At 32.0% G+C, this 18,323-nt stretch overlaps 2 protein-coding genes across 4 annotated transcripts; both read left to right on the forward strand.

Moving 5' to 3' along the window:
• The first annotated feature begins 5,496 nt into the window (after positions 1-5,496).
• LOC104711731 (calcium-dependent protein kinase 13) lies at positions 5,497-9,178 on the forward strand. Of its 2 annotated transcripts, none has more exons than XM_010428462.3 (7): positions 5,497-6,478; positions 6,827-6,970; positions 7,096-7,248; positions 7,387-7,502; positions 7,592-7,759; positions 7,948-8,178; positions 8,665-9,178. In XM_010428462.3, the coding sequence occupies exons 1-7, from the start codon at positions 5,848-5,850 to the stop codon at positions 8,812-8,814; spliced, it is 1,593 nt and encodes a 530-aa protein (XP_010426764.1). In that variant the 5' UTR covers positions 5,497-5,847; the 3' UTR covers positions 8,815-9,178. The 2 variants fall into 2 exon arrangements, with proteins under 2 accessions (XP_010426764.1, XP_087322578.1); XM_087466452.1 differs by having other exon boundaries at positions 5,703-6,545; positions 6,641-6,970.
• Positions 9,179-14,069: 4,891 nt separating this feature from the next.
• LOC104711732 (vacuolar cation/proton exchanger 3) lies at positions 14,070-17,942 on the forward strand. 2 transcript variants are annotated; one of them, XM_010428463.3, is made up of 11 exons: positions 14,070-14,510; positions 15,066-15,133; positions 15,544-15,572; positions 15,676-15,872; positions 16,097-16,318; positions 16,418-16,555; positions 16,652-16,768; positions 16,924-16,977; positions 17,090-17,206; positions 17,408-17,498; positions 17,576-17,942. In XM_010428463.3, exons 1-11 carry the CDS (start codon positions 14,235-14,237, stop codon positions 17,644-17,646), a joined length of 1,380 nt encoding a protein of 459 aa, XP_010426765.1. In that variant the 5' UTR covers positions 14,070-14,234; the 3' UTR covers positions 17,647-17,942. The 2 variants fall into 2 exon arrangements, 1 of the variants encoding a protein (XP_010426765.1); XR_015566317.1 differs by having other exon boundaries at positions 14,186-14,510; positions 16,629-16,768.
• Positions 17,943-18,323: the final 381 nt, after the last annotated feature.

Below are 18,323 nucleotides of genomic sequence, written 5' to 3' on the forward strand. Positions count from 1 at the left end.
TAAGTGTCATAAAATTCGAGAAGTTGTGAGCCACTTTCAAGATTATGACGATTAAAGGAGAACAAATAAAAAAAAAAATTGTGCTTAGAATGAAAGCAATCAAAAATGTATTGGATACCGGTGAGATGTATTTACGATGGTACAATAGTGTTCAAATCAGAACTAAAATCATAAGATTGATCCAAAGAATCCAGAAAAGAGAGCAAGTAACTGAAATTTAAAACCAATCGAGAATATGATTTATGGTTCAATATGATTTTGATAACGATATGAAAATGAAAAACGCATGAACAATAGTTCGAAGTTTACATATATGATCGGATAAGTGAGTTTCAACGAACACTAGGATAGTACCCGTGCTACGCTGCGGGATTGTTTTTTTCAAATTTTAGTTACTATTTTGTTGTGTTTTTTTTTGTATATTGTTTGTAAGTTTTTCTTAATTTGTTTGGAATTTGTTGGTATGCTGACTATTTTTAATAATTAATTATAGTTTAAGATAAATAAGATTGAGCATTTAAAAGTCTTGTAAAAATTAGAATTTAGTATTCTCATTTTGCTCAAATTTTATTATATACTTTATACATTTTAATATTAAGGTAATGACTTGAATGACATCCTCTTAGCAAAAACACAAGATTATGAATTTTCTTTCTTGTATCTTCTTTTTGTGAAAATTTATTTTACTTTAAGAAAACAACAAAAGTCTTATTTTATTATTCTAAACAATTCTTTAAGTCTGATCCATAAAGAAAACCAAAATATCAGTCAACTAAGTTCCGTCACAAATTACTTATTTTTACTTTTATTTTAATAGTTAATATTGTAAATAACTGAATTAATATATATTTATCATTATAAAGATTTAAATAAATGTTTAACTTAATTTCCCTTATATATATATAATCTATACTAATAAAAAGTAGGAGCTATAAGCTCCTAAGGCTGTCCACCTAGGATTTAAAACAACCAATAGTGATAAGACATGTCACTAATTAACATTTTCTAAAATCTCCAGAATTTTATATATTAAGACATGTCATTCATTAACATTTTTTAAATTTCCAGAATTTTTTAGAAAAAGAAAAATTTTAAATTTATGAAATAAAAAAACTATGCATAATATCCCACATCGGCTAGAAATTTTTTAGACAATGGTTCAGAACCAGTAAAAATAAGATTAATATGCTTCCAACAACGAATAAGCAGGAAGGCTTGATTTATCAGGCTTCCAAGTTTAAAAGTTTTATTTAGTTTGATCTGGTTTTTTATTTGATCAAATTAAAAACTTTATAAAGTTTCAAAAAAATATTATAATATTTAAAATTTTTAAAAGTTTAAATATTATAAATATTGAAACTTTTAAAAGTTCTTAGCTTTTAAAAAGTTTTTATATATTATAAGTTTTAAATTTTAAAAGTTTAAAATATTATAAATATTGAAACTTTTTTAAAGGTTCAAATTTTATATTTCGAAACCTTTTAAAAGTTTAAAATATTATAAATATTGATGTAAAACATAAATTATCTAATTTATCTACATTTGTGCTTTTTATTTCTTATGAGCTGTAAAATATACTTTTGTGTATGATTTTATAGATGAGTTGATATTCTTTCATTGATTTTTTTATTTTTGGGTCTAAGAAAGAAGGATTGACATCGCAAGACCTTAATTTGATGTTTGAGTCAAATTTTGAGGTTTAAAGAAGAAAGATGGACGACAAACACACATGTTTTATTAGCTATATATAGGCATGACCAGGGTTACGGTTGTCACGGTTACGGTTTATTAACCATAGGTTATGATTAGAAATTTTTAAACTTTAACCAAAACCGTTTAATAAACGGTTAAACAGTTACGTTTAAATACGGTTATGGTTCAAGCGGTTACTGTTATATAATGTTACGATTATCTGATAATATGATACGGTTGATATAATTTGATGATATAATATAATTGATATTATTTATTTATAATTAATATGTTCTTATAGTGTACTCATATTTCTATATATCATATGATTCATATTAAATAAATAATTATTAGTATGTTTTTTTAAGTTTTTAAAATATTATAAACCAAAATAAGGATTTTGGTTTGAGAAGTTTCTAAACGCGTGGATCTAAAACCAAATAAGTATATAGATAAAATTATCAATAATTGGGTGCATGTGTTGACTATGCTGTTCTTCATGAATTTCACAAATTTTATGGGAAAATAAATGATTTTGTTCTTGGAGTTTGAAGGGTTAACAAGTTGTGTGGTATTCTTAAAAAAAAGTTTTTAGTGGAAGAATGTGAAGAAATTGACAGGAAGAAGAAGAAAAAAAGTATAATGAAGAACCAAATGGTAAAAGTAACGATGACAATTACCACAAAATTTGACAATGAAAATGACAAAAAAGAATATGAAGAATAAGAAAACATTGAATAAAAAACACGAAAACATAGGTGGTAGCGGTCAATTAAATATGAAAATGAGTTATATTCATGATTATAAAATTGTTTCGTTTTTCTGATGGTCAAAGAAATGGTTTAGGATATGTGAGGTCATCAGTTTGATTTGTCTCGCCTGGACGTCGAGTTAAATTCATGAGTTTTTTTTATCAGATTTGATTTTATAACACAACTGATTTTTATATTTTTAAAAATTGTGTATCTGAAATTTATTTTTTTTCTTTAGTACAACTTTGAATTTTTATTATGAGATAATATGTTATTACCGTCATCATTCATATATAATTTTTATCAAAATATATCAAATAAACCCACGCGTAGCGTGGGTTCAAAACCTAGTACTGTAAATAACTGAATTAATATATATTTATCATTATAAAAATCAAAATAAAATTTTAGCTTAATTTTCCCTTATAATATATATATATATATATATTATTTGTTTTGTATAGAGATTTTTGAAAAAAAAATGATTTTCTTTCCGTAAAAACCATATTGATAACGTAATAACTGGAAAAATGATTATATAAATAACCAAATAAATTTAAAGACAAAATATGTTATAACAAAAATGATTATGTTGTCCAAAGAAAACACCTTACCTCTCCGGAAAAATTTTACTTTTACTTCAAATTTGTATTCTTTGTTGAAGAAATTTATGGTGATTCAGCAAATTACCTTGACATGATCCAGATTATGCCCAACAATTTTTTTTTTGTCAACTATTGGGCCACAACTGGCCGGCCCATTAGCCAAATTCTACATTCGTAGGGAGTGGAACTCGATCCCTGATGTGATGGTGCCTTCCACAAATGGACTTACCTCCTGTCCAACAACTCTTTTAATTACTATATCTTTAGAAAACTTTTTCCATAACTATAATTTTACTTGATGAGCCGTAAATCTCATTTCAAAATTTGCATATGTGCTAAACAGCAAAATAGAAGCTATTATTTGGGCTTTGACCAATACATCGGCCAATTAACACTTTAACACAACACACTTTTTTATTTGGGCTTTGACCAATTCTGCGGCCCATTAACATTTCTCATAACCAAAACACATTAAGCTCAACTTCCGTAGACTGCTGACATGTATTAATTGTTTTAATTTGATAGATTGTTGATTTTTTCTGAGGTGTCAACACCAGCTTCAATATTGAGGCTGATGTGTCAGAAGAGGAGGGCAACACATTCTACAGTAAAACCTCTATAAATTAATAATATTGGGACCAAGACATTTTTATTAATTTATAGTGATATTAATTTATCTATAAATTGATAACTATTATTTTATTGTGTAAATTAATAATTATTAATTTATAGATATATTTTTAATTGTTTAAATATTTAAAAATTATGAATTGTGACAAATTTAGCAAAATAAGATTAGATTTTTGGATGTTGTAAATTTTATGGTTTAGGAATTGAACTTATAATATTTAGAAAACATTATTGACAATAAATTACAAATATTATAGACAAATTGACTTATACACATGACATACACAAATTCAAATTTATGAATAATAATATCAATTGTCTTATTTTAATAGTCTGTCAAATTATCAAATTGTAAATGATGCATATCTAAAAATTGAAAACTTTAAAAATTTAACTATTTTTATGTCATGTTATAGAATATTTTAGAGATATAGTTATAGTTTGAAAATACAATATTACAATTATTCTATAGAAATGAGCTTTAGGAGAAACATACATTATTATATCAGTATATACAATGTTCTAAAATGCGGCCTACGCGGGTGCCTAGGCGGCGGTTATACGCTATGCGGTGATCGAGCGTCTCGAATTTTAGCTATGCGGTAATTTATGCGGTTTTAAATAATTCGGACGCCTAATAGCATTTAGGCGGATATTATGCGGTCTATGCGGACGCCTGTACGGATTCTAGGCGGTATATTGACTAAAATGATAAAAAGTACTGTAATTAAATATTTTTTAAAATATTGTTTTTGTTTCAAATAAATATTATAATTAGCCTCTAAAGTCTAAACTTATGAAATTTAATTTGCTTCCAAAGTAATTATAAACTTACATTTTGTCAATTTTACAAATTTTTGAATGGATTATGTTTTTTTTTGTTTAAATTGTGAGATTATTATAGATTCTAAACTATTTTGATAGATAAGAGTTTTGTTTTATGTTTTTCTGAAATTAAAGTGTATAAGTTTTCATCCTATATATATATGTAAATATTATTTTTATGTAAATATATATTTATATATCTAAAATATATAATCCGCCTAGATTCCGCTTACGCACCCGCATATACGGTTAGGCACTAGGCATTTGTCCACCGCGTAGCAAGCGCATAGCACGTTTTAGAACACTGAGTATATATATATATGTAAATTTACATGATTATTACTTTATGATATTATTGGGACCATATTTTACATGGGGATTTCAAAAATATTATTATCTTATTATCTTATTGAATTTTGTTAATTTTTACACTGCCCCGATTTGAGACCATCAAAATTTATTAATTTATAGTAGTATTTATTAATTTATAGAGGTTTTACTGTATTTTTATTGTATTGATAAGTAATGATTTACACATGTTTTGATAGACTAATTGTTCCGCGATAACAACACAACAATGCGATATCGGGGAAACTGACATGCATCACATTTAATGCAAATTACTATGTCAGGATCAACAACAAAAAGTTACTTTTATCGGAAGAATATGTATATCTTCAATCTAAAGACATCTCTCGAGATTTTTCTAAGAGAATTTGTTGCACGTATGATATTCATCCAAAACACTTCAAATGATCCGTCATATCGAAATCTCATATATATATTTTTAAATGTAATATTATGTCAATAATTTTTTTATTTTTTATGGTTTGTCGACAATCATGTTTCTTTACATTACAGAATAAAATAATTTCTAAGAAAAAATTAAATGTTAAAAATCAAAACCCCCTCCTATAAATAAAATAGTGTTGGTTTACCAAACAAGTAAAGACCATTTTTCAAAAAGAAAAAGAAAGTAAGGCGACCAAATTATGATTTGAGTTTTACAAATTTATATATATCACATCTTGAAAATTAAAATTTAAAATTAAAAAATATCATAAAAAAAAAAAAAAACTCAAAAAGAGACATCTCTCTCTCTTTCTCTAGCTCTCATCTTCACCGTACGCTTCTTCGATCTATCTCTCTCTCTCCTAGGAGCTACTAAACTAGAGACCCATTGTTAACGATTCCTTCCAAAGCTTAGAATGTGGAACCCTAGATTACTCAATTCCAGCTAGAGATCTCTCTATCTATCTACTCTTTCTTTCTTTTAACTCTATTTCACTTTCTACTTTTGTTCAAGCTCCCTCTCTGAGAGAGAGAACGCTACAAACACAGTCATGGGGAACTGTTGCAGATCTCCCGCTGCAGTAGCTAGAGAAGACGTCAAATCCAACTATTCCGGCCACGATCACGGCCGCAAAGACGCTGGCGGCGGTAAAAAATCATCATCCGCGCCGATTCGAGTTCTCAGCGATGTTCCCAAGGAGAACATCGAGGACCGCTACTTGCTAGACCGAGAGCTAGGTCGCGGCGAGTTCGGTGTCACTTACCTCTGTATCGAGAGGTCCTCCCGCGACCTGCTCGCTTGCAAATCGATCTCCAAGAGGAAGCTCAGAACTGCTGTGGACATCGAGGATGTTAAGAGAGAAGTCGCGATTATGAAACATTTGCCTAAGAGTTCGAGTATTGTTACTTTGAAAGAAGCTTGTGAGGATGATAACGCTGTGCATTTGGTTATGGAGCTTTGTGAAGGTGGTGAGCTTTTCGATCGGATTGTTGCCAGAGGGCATTATACGGAGCGTGCTGCCGCGGGTGTTACTAAGACGATTGTTGAGGTTGTGCAGCTTTGTCACAAGCATGGTGTCATTCATAGAGATTTGAAGCCTGAGAATTTTTTGTTTGCTAATAAGAAGGAGAACTCGCCCTTGAAAGCTATTGATTTTGGTTTGTCTATTTTCTTCAAGCAAGGTGCGTTGAATCCAAAGTCAATTTGATGGTCTGAGTAGAAACTTTTAGAGTTCAAATTAGTTATTTGGTGAGTTTTTGCATTAGATCTAAAGTTTTTGGAGCTTTAATGTGGGCATTTCGTATATAAGAATCCTATATTTAGGGGTTTGGTTATTGTCTTAGGGTCACTGTCTCCACATGTGAAGGATTCGTATTCTTCAGTCGTCTCTAGCTTTTGGACTGATTATCAGAGGGAGCTTCATGTTTTTGTAGGCTCCATGTTTCTTGATTGATACCTTAGATGCACCTTGGCCAGTTTATTTGTTGCTGATGCTATTTTTTTTAATTATAATGCTTACACATTTTCAGGTGAGAAGTTCTCCGAGATTGTTGGGAGTCCGTATTACATGGCTCCTGAGGTGCTTAAGCGCAACTATGGACCCGAAATAGATATTTGGAGTGCTGGTGTTATTCTTTATATTCTGTTGTGTGGAGTTCCCCCATTCTGGGCAGGTCTGTTTTCACACTTCCTCTCTTTTTCATTCTCTGCCTGAGCATTTGCTTAATGATTCTTATGATACCTCTTTTAGCATGTTAGTCTTCTGTAGTTTCAGCATATTTTTTTCTTTCAAATACAGAGTCAGAACAGGGAGTTGCTCAGGCTATTCTGCGCGGGGTAATTGACTTTAAGAGGGAACCGTGGCCAAACATTTCTGAGACCGCTAAGAATCTAGTCAGACAAATGTTAGAGCCTGATCCAAAGCGCCGGCTGACTGCAAAGCAAGTGCTTGGTACATAGAATCTGTCTGCTCTTTCTCTCTGCATCTGTTATTATCTCTTTGCCCAATCACTTCACTGATCTGAAAATACTATAATTTTTTTTTAATGCTTATTACTCCTTACCTTTGTTATCGTTTCTCATTTTCTAGAGCACCCATGGATTCAGAACGCAAAGAAAGCTCCCAATGTTCCTCTTGGAGATGTTGTGAAGTCGAGGTTGAAGCAATTTTCAGTGATGAACAGATTCAAGAGAAAAGCTTTAAGGGTTTGTGATTCAGATAAACTTTCATTGTTAATTATTTTCATGAGTCACCTTTTAGACCAAAGTGATCTTACTAATATTATTCTAACCAGGTGATTGCCGAATTTTTATCTACCGAGGAAGTAGAAGACATCAAAGTAATGTTCAACAAGATGGATACTGATAATGATGGTATAGTTTCCATTGAGGAGTTGAAGGCCGGGCTTCGCGATTTTAATACACAGCTAGCAGAATCAGAAGTTCAGATGCTTATTGAAGCGGTGCACATATCTTTCCCTTCTACATCACCGTACTTTAATTACTCATTGCTTGAATGAAGAAGTAGAGTCAAACTTCTTTGCATGATATTGTCATTTAAATTCCGCTTCATTTTTCAGTGATTTTTGTTGTAACACATTCAATATCCAAGTTCACTAAAATATGTGGTATTTGTAATTCAAATTTGCAGGTGGATACTAAAGGGAAAGGAACTCTAGACTATGGGGAATTTGTTGCAGTTTCTCTCCACCTGCAAAAGGTAGCAAACGATGAGCATCTCCGCAAAGCCTTCTCTTACTTTGACAAGGATGGAAGCGGGTACATATTGCCTCAGGAGCTTTGTGACGCCTTAAAGGAAGATGGAGGAGATGACTGTGTGGATGTCGCCAATGATATATTCCAAGAAGTTGACACAGACAAGGTAAGTGTCCAATCTTCTTTCTATGGTATGATCTCATGTTTAAAATAGCTTTCTTTTGCAAGAGTGTTAGGAAACCAAAGTTTTGAGGGAAGTCCTAAAAAGGCACAAAAGACAGGAGATGTGACTTTAAATCTTCTTTTTTACTCTATTTGTTTGATTATCAAACAATTTGAATTTTCAGTCTTACACTGTTACAAAGAGACATAGGTAATGGAAACATGCTTTGCAAAAAGTTCTTAAAGCCTGCGAGGACAAAACATGTAGCTTTATACACTTTTTCTGGCGTCTTTTTATTTTTGGCCTTTGTCTGTTGTGTAAAGGGTCCCCATAAACTAAAGCAAAAATGATTTCTATGTTGTAGTAGTGGAAATGCCATGGGTAGAGAGAGTTTACTTACTATGTCATTAAAAACAGAACCTTAGAGACTGTAGTTACTGTAAAAGGTGTTTCTTCTGGTTATGCCTGACATGGATTTTTTGACATCAGGATGGGCGAATAAGCTACGAAGAGTTTGCAGCAATGATGAAAACAGGAACGGATTGGAGAAAGGCGTCACGTCATTACTCGAGAGGTAGATTCAATAGCCTAAGCATCAAGCTAATGAAGGACGGATCTTTAAACCTAGGCAATGAATAGCGAAACAATGTGAAGAAGCCGCATGCATTAGGGTTTTTAGAGTCTATCTCGCACCTCACGTCCTCGTTCACGTTCAAGTATTAAAGCCAAGAGAAGGTAAATCTTGGAAATTCAGAATTCAATCTTTTTGTACATCTTTCGTTTTTAACCTTTCTATTTTTGGTGATTATGTTATTTTGTGTCTTTCTTTTATTGGTTTGTGGGCTGAGTCGTGTTTGTTTAGTTTGTTGTGGTAGAAAAGGCAAAGAGACATGAATATCAATGTTTGATGTGTAGAAGAAAAAAATTCAAAGACCTTTTTGGTTTTGATGTTGTAATATTCTTTTATCTTCCTTTAACCTCTTCAATGATGAGTCATTCACAAGCCTCTCCTCTATTTGCTCAAAACAGGTAATTCAAACTACTCTATTGTATATGCTTTGAATTACGGTACAGAACCATGATTGTTTTACTTATATTAGTGAGATTATGAGTATAAACTTAGTATTGCTTGTTTTAAAAAAATGAACAAGTCACATTCCAAAAATCTCAAGCCTTTTTTTATAGAGATTATCGATATATATCATGTGGCAGGAGGTATCAATAAGCACGAAAGCTACCTAGTACCTACTTTCCCTATCTCAGCTATGAGCGTCAACATCAGTGAAGCAATCCCTGCATTATTGACCTGCAAAGCAAATCACTCGAGGTTCTACAGAATCTTACCCAACTTTTATAAGCCTTTCTTTATTGGAGATCAATCACTCATGTATTAGGAACAAATTAACCAAAAAAGTCACTTCACTTCCTTATTTTAGAAGTTAACAGTAACGTCCTAGTGCAAATCACAAGTTTTGAGCTTTAAGGATGCTAAATCTAAAACCTATTTCAGAATAAGATAAAGGATTACTAATGGTACCAAGATATATCGAAGCTTTCTAAATTTGGTTTTCACAAATTTGTAATATTAGCAGAATTAGACACATGGAGCCGATGTAAAGGACAAGGTTTTGATTAGAAAGGCCTAGTCTACAACTGCAAGTCCTTTTTAATCAGCTCTAGGGGTCAAAACTACCCTATCCCTTTGCTACCTACAGTAATTGTCTGCAGATCGTCAGTTCAATCTGATCGTCAGTTCAATTTTATATAACCTATAAAGAATATAAAATGAGAACCCATATCACTGTTATTGGATCAGATATCTGCATTAATGCTGTGTTATTCTCTCAAGTCTCATTTATAGTGTTGTGTTATTCTCTCAAGTCTCAACGATTGCATATTTTAATTGATATATTTTATTTTACAGTTAAAGTTAAATTTCGGAATAACATAGTTAAATTTTATATTTTATAAGTTACTCAGTTTATGATTTTGAAATAAAATTTAATGTAATATATAAGTTCCTTAAAAATATTTATTTTTATAGTGTGGTCTTCTTTTATTTTCTCTGGATAAGACAAGTATTCACGAAAATAATTAAAACAAAGAAGAAAGAGAGTTGCAAACAACAAGTCAAGAAGTGGGCACCATGAGAAGCAGAGACGACAACACAACACAACTCAAAAGACACATGTGTTTCTGTACAGTTGTACGAATGGTAATGTACTATGTTATTACTATTATTATCCGGAAAGGTCCACAACTCTCTAAATCATTTTGGAAATTTCCCAATATATCGTTTGGCTCGGTTTGATCTACGTATGGGCAACAAAATCGACGGAAAGCATATAAATCACACAATTTTAAAGTCAAGTAAATGATTTGGAGTTGTGTTTCGACAAAGACAGGAGCTTTATTTGTAAGTTTGTGAAATATGAAACTTCGAGGAAGGTCTCTATTCGAGATAGCTAGAGTCTCTCTATATGTACCTCTCGCATGCATGTGAGATGTTGATCGATCATTCATGGATAATATATACGAGATCTTTGTCCCTATAAAAGTTAAAACGATTCCGACGATACTAGTTAAGTGAAAATATATATTCCTATGCAAATTAAGTGTATATGTACATTCCTTGGAACCGAACCCTACATATCTTGAAACTAATCTCAGCCGATAGTCTAGAATAGTGTCCTTAATTATATTTTACTATCTTGAGTTGATTACAGCCATGAGCCATCGTGGTATGAATGATATACCGCAACTAATGAAAAAAGTTACAACTTACAATTACAGAATATTTTGGAGTCACGTGTAATGAAAGTATAGACGTTGCAATTATTGGATAATATTGGACCATTGTTGATCTCTCCGTGATTACGAATATTCTCTTTTGATTCCATGTCCCTTGTCAAAATTTCCAGTTCCAACTACTACACTCTGATTTGCAACAACTTAAAAAAAAAAGTTTTTACATCAAAAATTTAAATGATTGATTGATGAGGATGTAGGCTATGTAGGTTTGTATCAGTGTCAATCATAGTATCTTCTAGATTCAAACTCAATCGTATGTGTAGGATTTCGAAGATAATACAATAATCGTTCCATTTACATATTTAAATTTAATAAACTTTTGATATAAGTGTTAGTCCATGTACTTAAATGAGAAACTGACCAAAAAGCAAACAGCCGCTTCTCGCAAAAATTTTCTCTTCTTCCTAATAAAATTGCCGCTTGGAAAAACAAAAGGCAACGCGTTAGATTCGTAGTACGGTAAGTGACAACGAGTGATAATGCTACTGCGACCACTCTTTGCTCCTATACACAACGTTACAAGTTTCCATTAGAACACTTCTCTTCAAGTACACGTGTAGTGTACAACACAACCTTCTGTTTTTCTTGTCCTCTCTATAATTGAATAAACATATCATACCTAAATCCGTAACCCACTAAATCACATGATCAATTAATGTCAAGTAAATAATATATCTAATTAAGTTTGAAACTATCATGCCAACCAAAAACAACCCATAGTTTTAACCATAATTATCTAGAAACATTTGTAAGTTCGTGAGACTTGGGAGTACTGCCATATACAGTATAGGCAAATCACTCAGAGAAGTCGTTAATTCAATAATCGTTAAGCAAATCAATCATGCCAAATCATCACAAATTCTAAATTCCCTTAGTGATGTAATAATGAGTCAGTTTAAAAAGGCTTTAAGCATATCTTAAGATATACTATATCATAGATCCATTCTTTTTAACATAATCCCTAATCAACATACATCCAAATTTTGTACACATATACATAGAACACCATATATTTGTTCAGAATATATAAAACCAAAAGTATATAACAAAAGATTCCTACCCAAAAAAAAAAAAAAAAGTATCTAACAAAAGATAAGGTGTTACATATCGGTGAGAAATGAAATGCAATTTATTGGTAAACGGCAACTTATATCAAAGGAGTGTAAAGATTTTGCATACACGTGTCAGCTAGGATTACAGATCACATGTTTAAGCACAATGGAATTTTAAATTTGACTATAGATTAGATCCACATATATATTTTTTAAAATGATGAATTATAGTTTAACGTTAAAAAGTAGACGACAACACTCCGATAAGCCAGAGATGTCGTTCATAGTGATGTATTGTGTAGTACATATATAAGCCGTCTAGACATAGATTGTCTTAGGAAAGATTCCTGAAAATTCTAAATGGCACACATGATTGATGATCATATCAATGTCGAGATACCAAATAATTCCACAAGATACGTCAATTCAATATTAATGTCGACCAATCTACCTCGTGCTTCTCCACTAACCACACAAGATCATTTTAACTCAACTGAGGGTTGACCCGACCTCAGCCTAACAGACTTGCATAACTTCGATTCGAACCCTATTTTCTACGCAAATATGAGACTGATTTTGGTTCTTTCATCATATTTTCTATGAAATAAAATATATTTTTACTGAAACATAATATATAACAACAATGATGCTTCATCATATATATGTTATTTCATATTTTCATGCTCATGCCACTGGAGATACAACATAGGTCCTACGGATTAGTCATGTTTTGTTGGTGCCAGAAACAAATTCTTATATGAGTTAAATATGGTAACAAATATTTGATCAGAATCTGTTAGGGAAATAAAATGTCGAGATTTATAACTAAAACTGACCGAAATCGGCTAAAATCATACCAATCAAACTTGTAAACTTAATGTACAAAACTTAAAATATATCTTAAATTTTATGAAAATAGTATTTGTATTTAATTCTTAAAAACCTTAATTTATTCTTATTAAAATACAATTATGTTTAATAAATTTTTGTAATGTCTTTAATAAATAATATTTTCTTATTTTTATAATAAGATCCGATGTTGTGGTGGAATTTTTAGACGATGGTAACTTTATTTTGAAAGACATCTGCCACAAAGTCTTGTGGAAAAGCGTCGACTTTCCCACATTTACATTAATATTCGACATGCGATTAGGACTTTGAAATCATGGATAATAGCAACATGATCCCTCAAGCAGCACAAGACTTCTCTGAGGTTATATATTCTATTATCCAGACACGCCAATCTATCATGGTTCTGACCAGCTTATGCAACTGCAGGTTGTTACTGGAACATTACTGAAACCAGAGCATTGTCTCTGGTAAATTTCCGTTGGGTTTTAAAAAATTTAGCAGAAGGTTTTACTTTAAAGTATGGTTTATAAAATCTCTAAAGAAAACTTTTTCTTGTGTGGCAAACAGAAACTCTTCCATGGAATATGTTTCGAGAGTTTTGAAATTCTTTGGAAATGGTTTGGTTCTAGGTTTAGATTTTGGTATATATGTCCCAATCATCGCGACAATTGTATTCGAAAAATATATAGTAAGTTTTGATTGTTGTTAAATTATGTTGTTGGCAGAAGAGTAGATCGGATAAAGTTAAAGAATTATTATATCTCCCTGAAATTAGTTAACTAGAATTATTAATGTGAAGATTGAATCTCACTAAATCAACATAATTTTGCATTTAAGCAGCAGCTAATTAACCTTTTTGATATTAAAAGGTAAATTGATAATATATAAGCAAAAACAAAGCAAAATTTAAGCAAAATATAAAATATGTTTCATTTTATTTTCATTTATGTATTGAATAACCTAATAAATTAGTTAGTTATTAGTATTACATTTGAAAAACAGTGTGATAAAAACAAAACTATGGATACAACTCCCATGTATTATATTGGTGTACTTACTACTAATTGACTTAAATACAAATTTCCCTAGAAAGACAGGATATGAATATATGATAAGAGATATACATCTTTTAAGCAAACCTACCAAAATTTAAATATCGTCAAAACACAGCAAGAACTTACCAAAACAAATATTTCTTAAAAAAAAAAAAGGAAACTTCCGGGAAGTTGCGTATTTGGGTGGACCCAACATAAATCTTAACAACAACACAGAGTCGCCACCTATTTATATAAAATCTGACACGACACAAACAGATGTAGAATCACAAAAGTCTTTAATTAAGCTATGGGAAGTATCGTGGAGCCATGGGCGATCACCGAGAACGGAAACGCGACCGCAAAAGGGTCGAGCAGAGAGCTGCGACATGGGAGAACAGCACACAACATGTCGTCATCGTCTCTAAGGAAGAAATCAGACCTTAGACTGATTCAAAAAGTCCCATGCAAAACTCTCAAGAACATACTCTCTAACTTCCAAGAAGTCATTCTTGGTACTAAGCTCACTCTCTTGTTTCTCGCCATCCCTCTCGCCATTCTCGCCAACTCTTACCACTACGGTCGTGTAAGCTCTTTCTCACTTAAATATGTGCATTTGGTGATATTTTTTAGAGAAGTTATACAATTCTTGTTGAGTTTCCCAATGAATATAATCCTTAATTTTAGTAAGAATTTTCCCAACCAATTTTAAGGTTTATTTTATCTAAATATATATAAGACAAAATTTTGAATAAGGTTTTTAGATTTAGTTTGCACTATATTGATCAAGATAGTAGCAAAGAACAAAATCACTTGGTCTTGTATTGCGTTAAAGCAAACTTTAGTTGGAGTTGTACGTTTTTGTGCGCAATTTAAATCGTCTCATGATGCGGATACATCTGTCGAATAGTATTAAATGGTTTGTCTCGGGGAACACTATATACGTTATATTTTGTATTATCCTACTACCTAAATCCCGTGATTTATTTTGATTACTACTTTGTTTTTTGTGGAGTATTCATGAATTGTGTGTTTTCCGATTCTGGTGCATTCTTGCAACGTGCTTATCCGTTACCGACTATTCGTCAAAACTTTATTTTATTTACTAAAATATTTTCTAATTTTTGTAAATGTGTGACAGCCGTTGATATTTGGACTGAGCTTGATTGGGTTGACACCTCTAGCTGAGCGAGTTAGCTTTTTGACAGAGTAAGTAAAATTATCGTCCCACATTTCATATTTATTGTTATTTCACTATTTCATATACTCCAAGTGTTCTTTTTTTTTTTTGTTAAAAATACTCCCAAGTGTTCTTTTGATATGTCTTTTACTATATTCATATGGATCGTTTAGTACACAACTTATTGGATATTGAATGAAACTTTTTTTTAGTGGTGTTGACAAAAAGTGTCATTTATGTATCGTTTGTGAAATCACTATTAAGATTCTTTACAGTTTCAAACGATGTTAAAAAAGCTATTTTCTGTTTATTTTACCAATTTCTTGAAGGAGGACATACTTTAGACACAAACCAAGAATCATATTTCAATAAGCTAACAATTACATTTTTAGTTACAATTTGATTGTATATAACATGATCGTCCCTTTCATTTGTACAGGCAACTAGCTTTCTACACCGGTCCAACAGGTAACGTTTTCATACTTATAAATATCATTAAATTATTTATCAAGTATAATCTCCAATTCAAATCAGTATTTAAGGAAACGTCACTTGATGTTTGCTTTGGTAGTGGGCGGTTTGTTAAATGCAACTTGTGGAAACGCTACGGAGCTGATAATCGCGATACTAGCGTTGGCCAATAACAAAGTGGCAGTGGTGAAATACTCTTTATTGGGTTCAATTCTCTCAAACCTTCTCTTGGTTCTCGGCACTTCCCTCTTCTGTGGTGGTATCGCCAATATCCGCCGCGAGCAACGGTTCGACCGGGTACATATACACCCTCTCTCATTACTAAAACCCGGTTTAGTTTAATTCCTATGGTAAATTTAACATAACCAAAATACAATTCGGGACAAAACCAAATTTAGTATAACCATACCGGTTTGTAACCCTTAAAGTAAACAAAATCAGGTTGTGTTGACTTCAACCGGATATAAATAACCGGTCGTTAAAGATGTTTTATGTGATGTTTCTCTTCTTGATTGTTACAGAAACAAGCCGACGTGAACTTCTTCTTGCTGCTTATGGGTCTGTTGTGTCATTTGCTGCCATTATTACTAAAATATGCAGCGACCGGAGAAGTATCGACCTCTCTGATTAACAAAATGTCGCTTAACCTGTCGCGGACAAGCAGCATCGTTATGCTTATTGCTTACATTGCTTACCTCATCTTCCAGCTTTGGACTCACCGCCAATTGTTTGAAGCACAAGAGGTGCCTAATTAAGAGTTATATGTTTATCTCTGCTCGATGAGTATAGTAGAATGCGAATTCGTAATGTAACTATATTAATTTTTAACCGGATATATATAGGATGATGATGATGCGTATGATGATGAGGTGACTGTTGAAGAAACTCCGGTGATAGGGTTTTGGAGTGGATTTGCTTGGCTTGTTGGGATGACGCTTGTCATCGCACTGCTATCGGAGTATGTTGTGGCTACGATAGAGGTAAATTCATCAAGTCGATATATATGTTATATGTTATAATTCTCTAAATGAAAAAGTCTCACAATGTTAATAGGGAGCTGGTTATATCTTGGTCAGGAAGCATCGGATTCATGGGGACTATCAGTGGGTTTCATAAGCATCATATTGCTTCCAATTGTTGGAAACGCAGCTGAGCACGCAGGAGCAATCATTTTCGCATTCAAGAACAAGCTTGTGAGTTTCCCTTTTTCTTTGCTTTACAACCTTCTATTGTTTGGTTTTATGTTTAGTAGGCATTTGTTTTTCAAAAGAACCCAAAATACTTAGCATTGTAAACAAATTTATTTGTTGCAAAGATATTTATATAAAATTTCAACATGTTAATGTAGGACATATCTCTAGGAGTCGCATTGGGCTCTGCAACTCAGATTTCTTTGTTCGTGGTAAGTTGTTCTTTCCCTTTTTTTATTTTGTTAAATAAAAGATTGAACGAAATGTTGCATGGAATATAACACGTCTAAGACAATACATATGTTAATGTGTGCGTTTCCTCAGGTGCCATTGAGTGTTATCGTAGCATGGATCATGGGAATAAAAATGGATCTCAACTTCAATATCCTTGAAACAAGCTCTCTAGCCTTGGCCATTATCATCACAGCCTTCACTTTACAGGTAAACGTTTTGCCTTACACTACTATCTTGCTCAAGAGATCTAACACTGAACATCTAACAAATTAAGATATCTTGTTTTACCAAAAAAATATATATATATATATATATATCTTGATGAGTGTTCTGTGTTCAGTACTAGTTAAAAGTTCAGTGTCCCCTATAAATATACTCAACCATCAATTGTTTTGTTGGGCTGGTTAGGATGGTACTTCTCATTACATGAAGGGACTGGTTCTATTGTTGTGTTATGTCATCATCGCGGCATGTTTCTTCGTCGACCAAATCCCCCAAAGTAAGTAACAAATCCCATCTTTTAACCATGACTAAAAAAATGATCAAATACTTATATGATACTTTTGTGTTTCACAGAACAACCAAATGGAACTATCGTGGGGCTTCAACCCAAGAACAATCCGGGAAGTGGATTTTTCTCAGCTTAATATGTAATATCATCAGATCACTTAAAAAAAACAAAAATGTAACGGCAGAAATCGGCGATACAATTTGTATGATTCCTAGAGAGACTTGTCGGAGAGGTTCGTCAGCCTGAAAATGATGAGAGGAAGCTTGATGAAGATAGGTTTCTCTGTTCTGATGTACAAATTCGCATTTCTGTCGCTCGCTGTCTTGCTTTTGGTTGTTGGCATTTTATGTTTATCCTGTATATCCTATGTTTTGTTCTAGTGAGTTAAAGGGCTATTTTCAATTGATAGAGTAAGAAATAATTATTTCCCAATTGATCCTCCTTTTTTTTTGTTCAACCTTCCCAATTGATCCTCCTAAGGTTTAAAGTTTATTCCCTCCGTTTCAAAATAGTTGTTTATTGTCATTTTTAATAGAAAATTTAAAATTTTCTCATTTGTTTTTCATTAAATGAACAAAATATTAAATAGTTTGAAATTTTAATAGTTAAACAAAGATTTAATCAAAATCTATCTATTTTCACAATTTGTGTGAAACCATCTTAAATGATATCTAATTATGTTAATTTGCGTGAAACCATGTAAAACGGCATGAGCTAATTTGAAACAGAAGAGTAACATGCATGCAACATTGGTCAAGTTGAGACCCGTCACGGTGTGAGAAAAGATAAAACATTTCTCTAAGCAATAAAAAG

Source organism: Camelina sativa, chromosome 9 (assembly GCF_030686135.1).
Source record: "Camelina sativa cultivar CO46 ecotype springtype chromosome 9, ASM3068613v1".
NCBI classification, from domain to species: domain Eukaryota; kingdom Viridiplantae; phylum Streptophyta; class Magnoliopsida; order Brassicales; family Brassicaceae; genus Camelina; species Camelina sativa.

What these genes read in the sequence shown, in the direction of transcription:
- LOC104711732 (XM_010428463.3), top strand. Translation starts at nt 14,235, where the DNA reads ATGGGAAGTATCGTGGAGCCATGGGCGATCACCGAGAACGGAAACGCG. An exon ending in GCGAGCAACGGTTCGACCGG is followed by an intron (nt 15,873 to 16,096) that starts GTACATATACAC and finishes TGATTGTTACAG; the next exon opens with AAACAAGCCGACGTGAACTT. An exon ending in CGTCGACCAAATCCCCCAAA is followed by an intron (nt 17,499 to 17,575) that starts GTAAGTAACAAA and finishes TGTGTTTCACAG; the next exon opens with AACAACCAAATGGAACTATC.
- LOC104711731 (XM_010428462.3), top strand. Translation starts at nt 5,848, where the DNA reads ATGGGGAACTGTTGCAGATCTCCCGCTGCAGTAGCTAGAGAAGACGTC. An exon ending in GACTGCAAAGCAAGTGCTTG is followed by an intron (nt 7,249 to 7,386) that starts GTACATAGAATC and finishes CTCATTTTCTAG; the next exon opens with AGCACCCATGGATTCAGAAC. An exon ending in TCAAGAGAAAAGCTTTAAGG is followed by an intron (nt 7,503 to 7,591) that starts GTTTGTGATTCA and finishes TATTCTAACCAG; the next exon opens with GTGATTGCCGAATTTTTATC.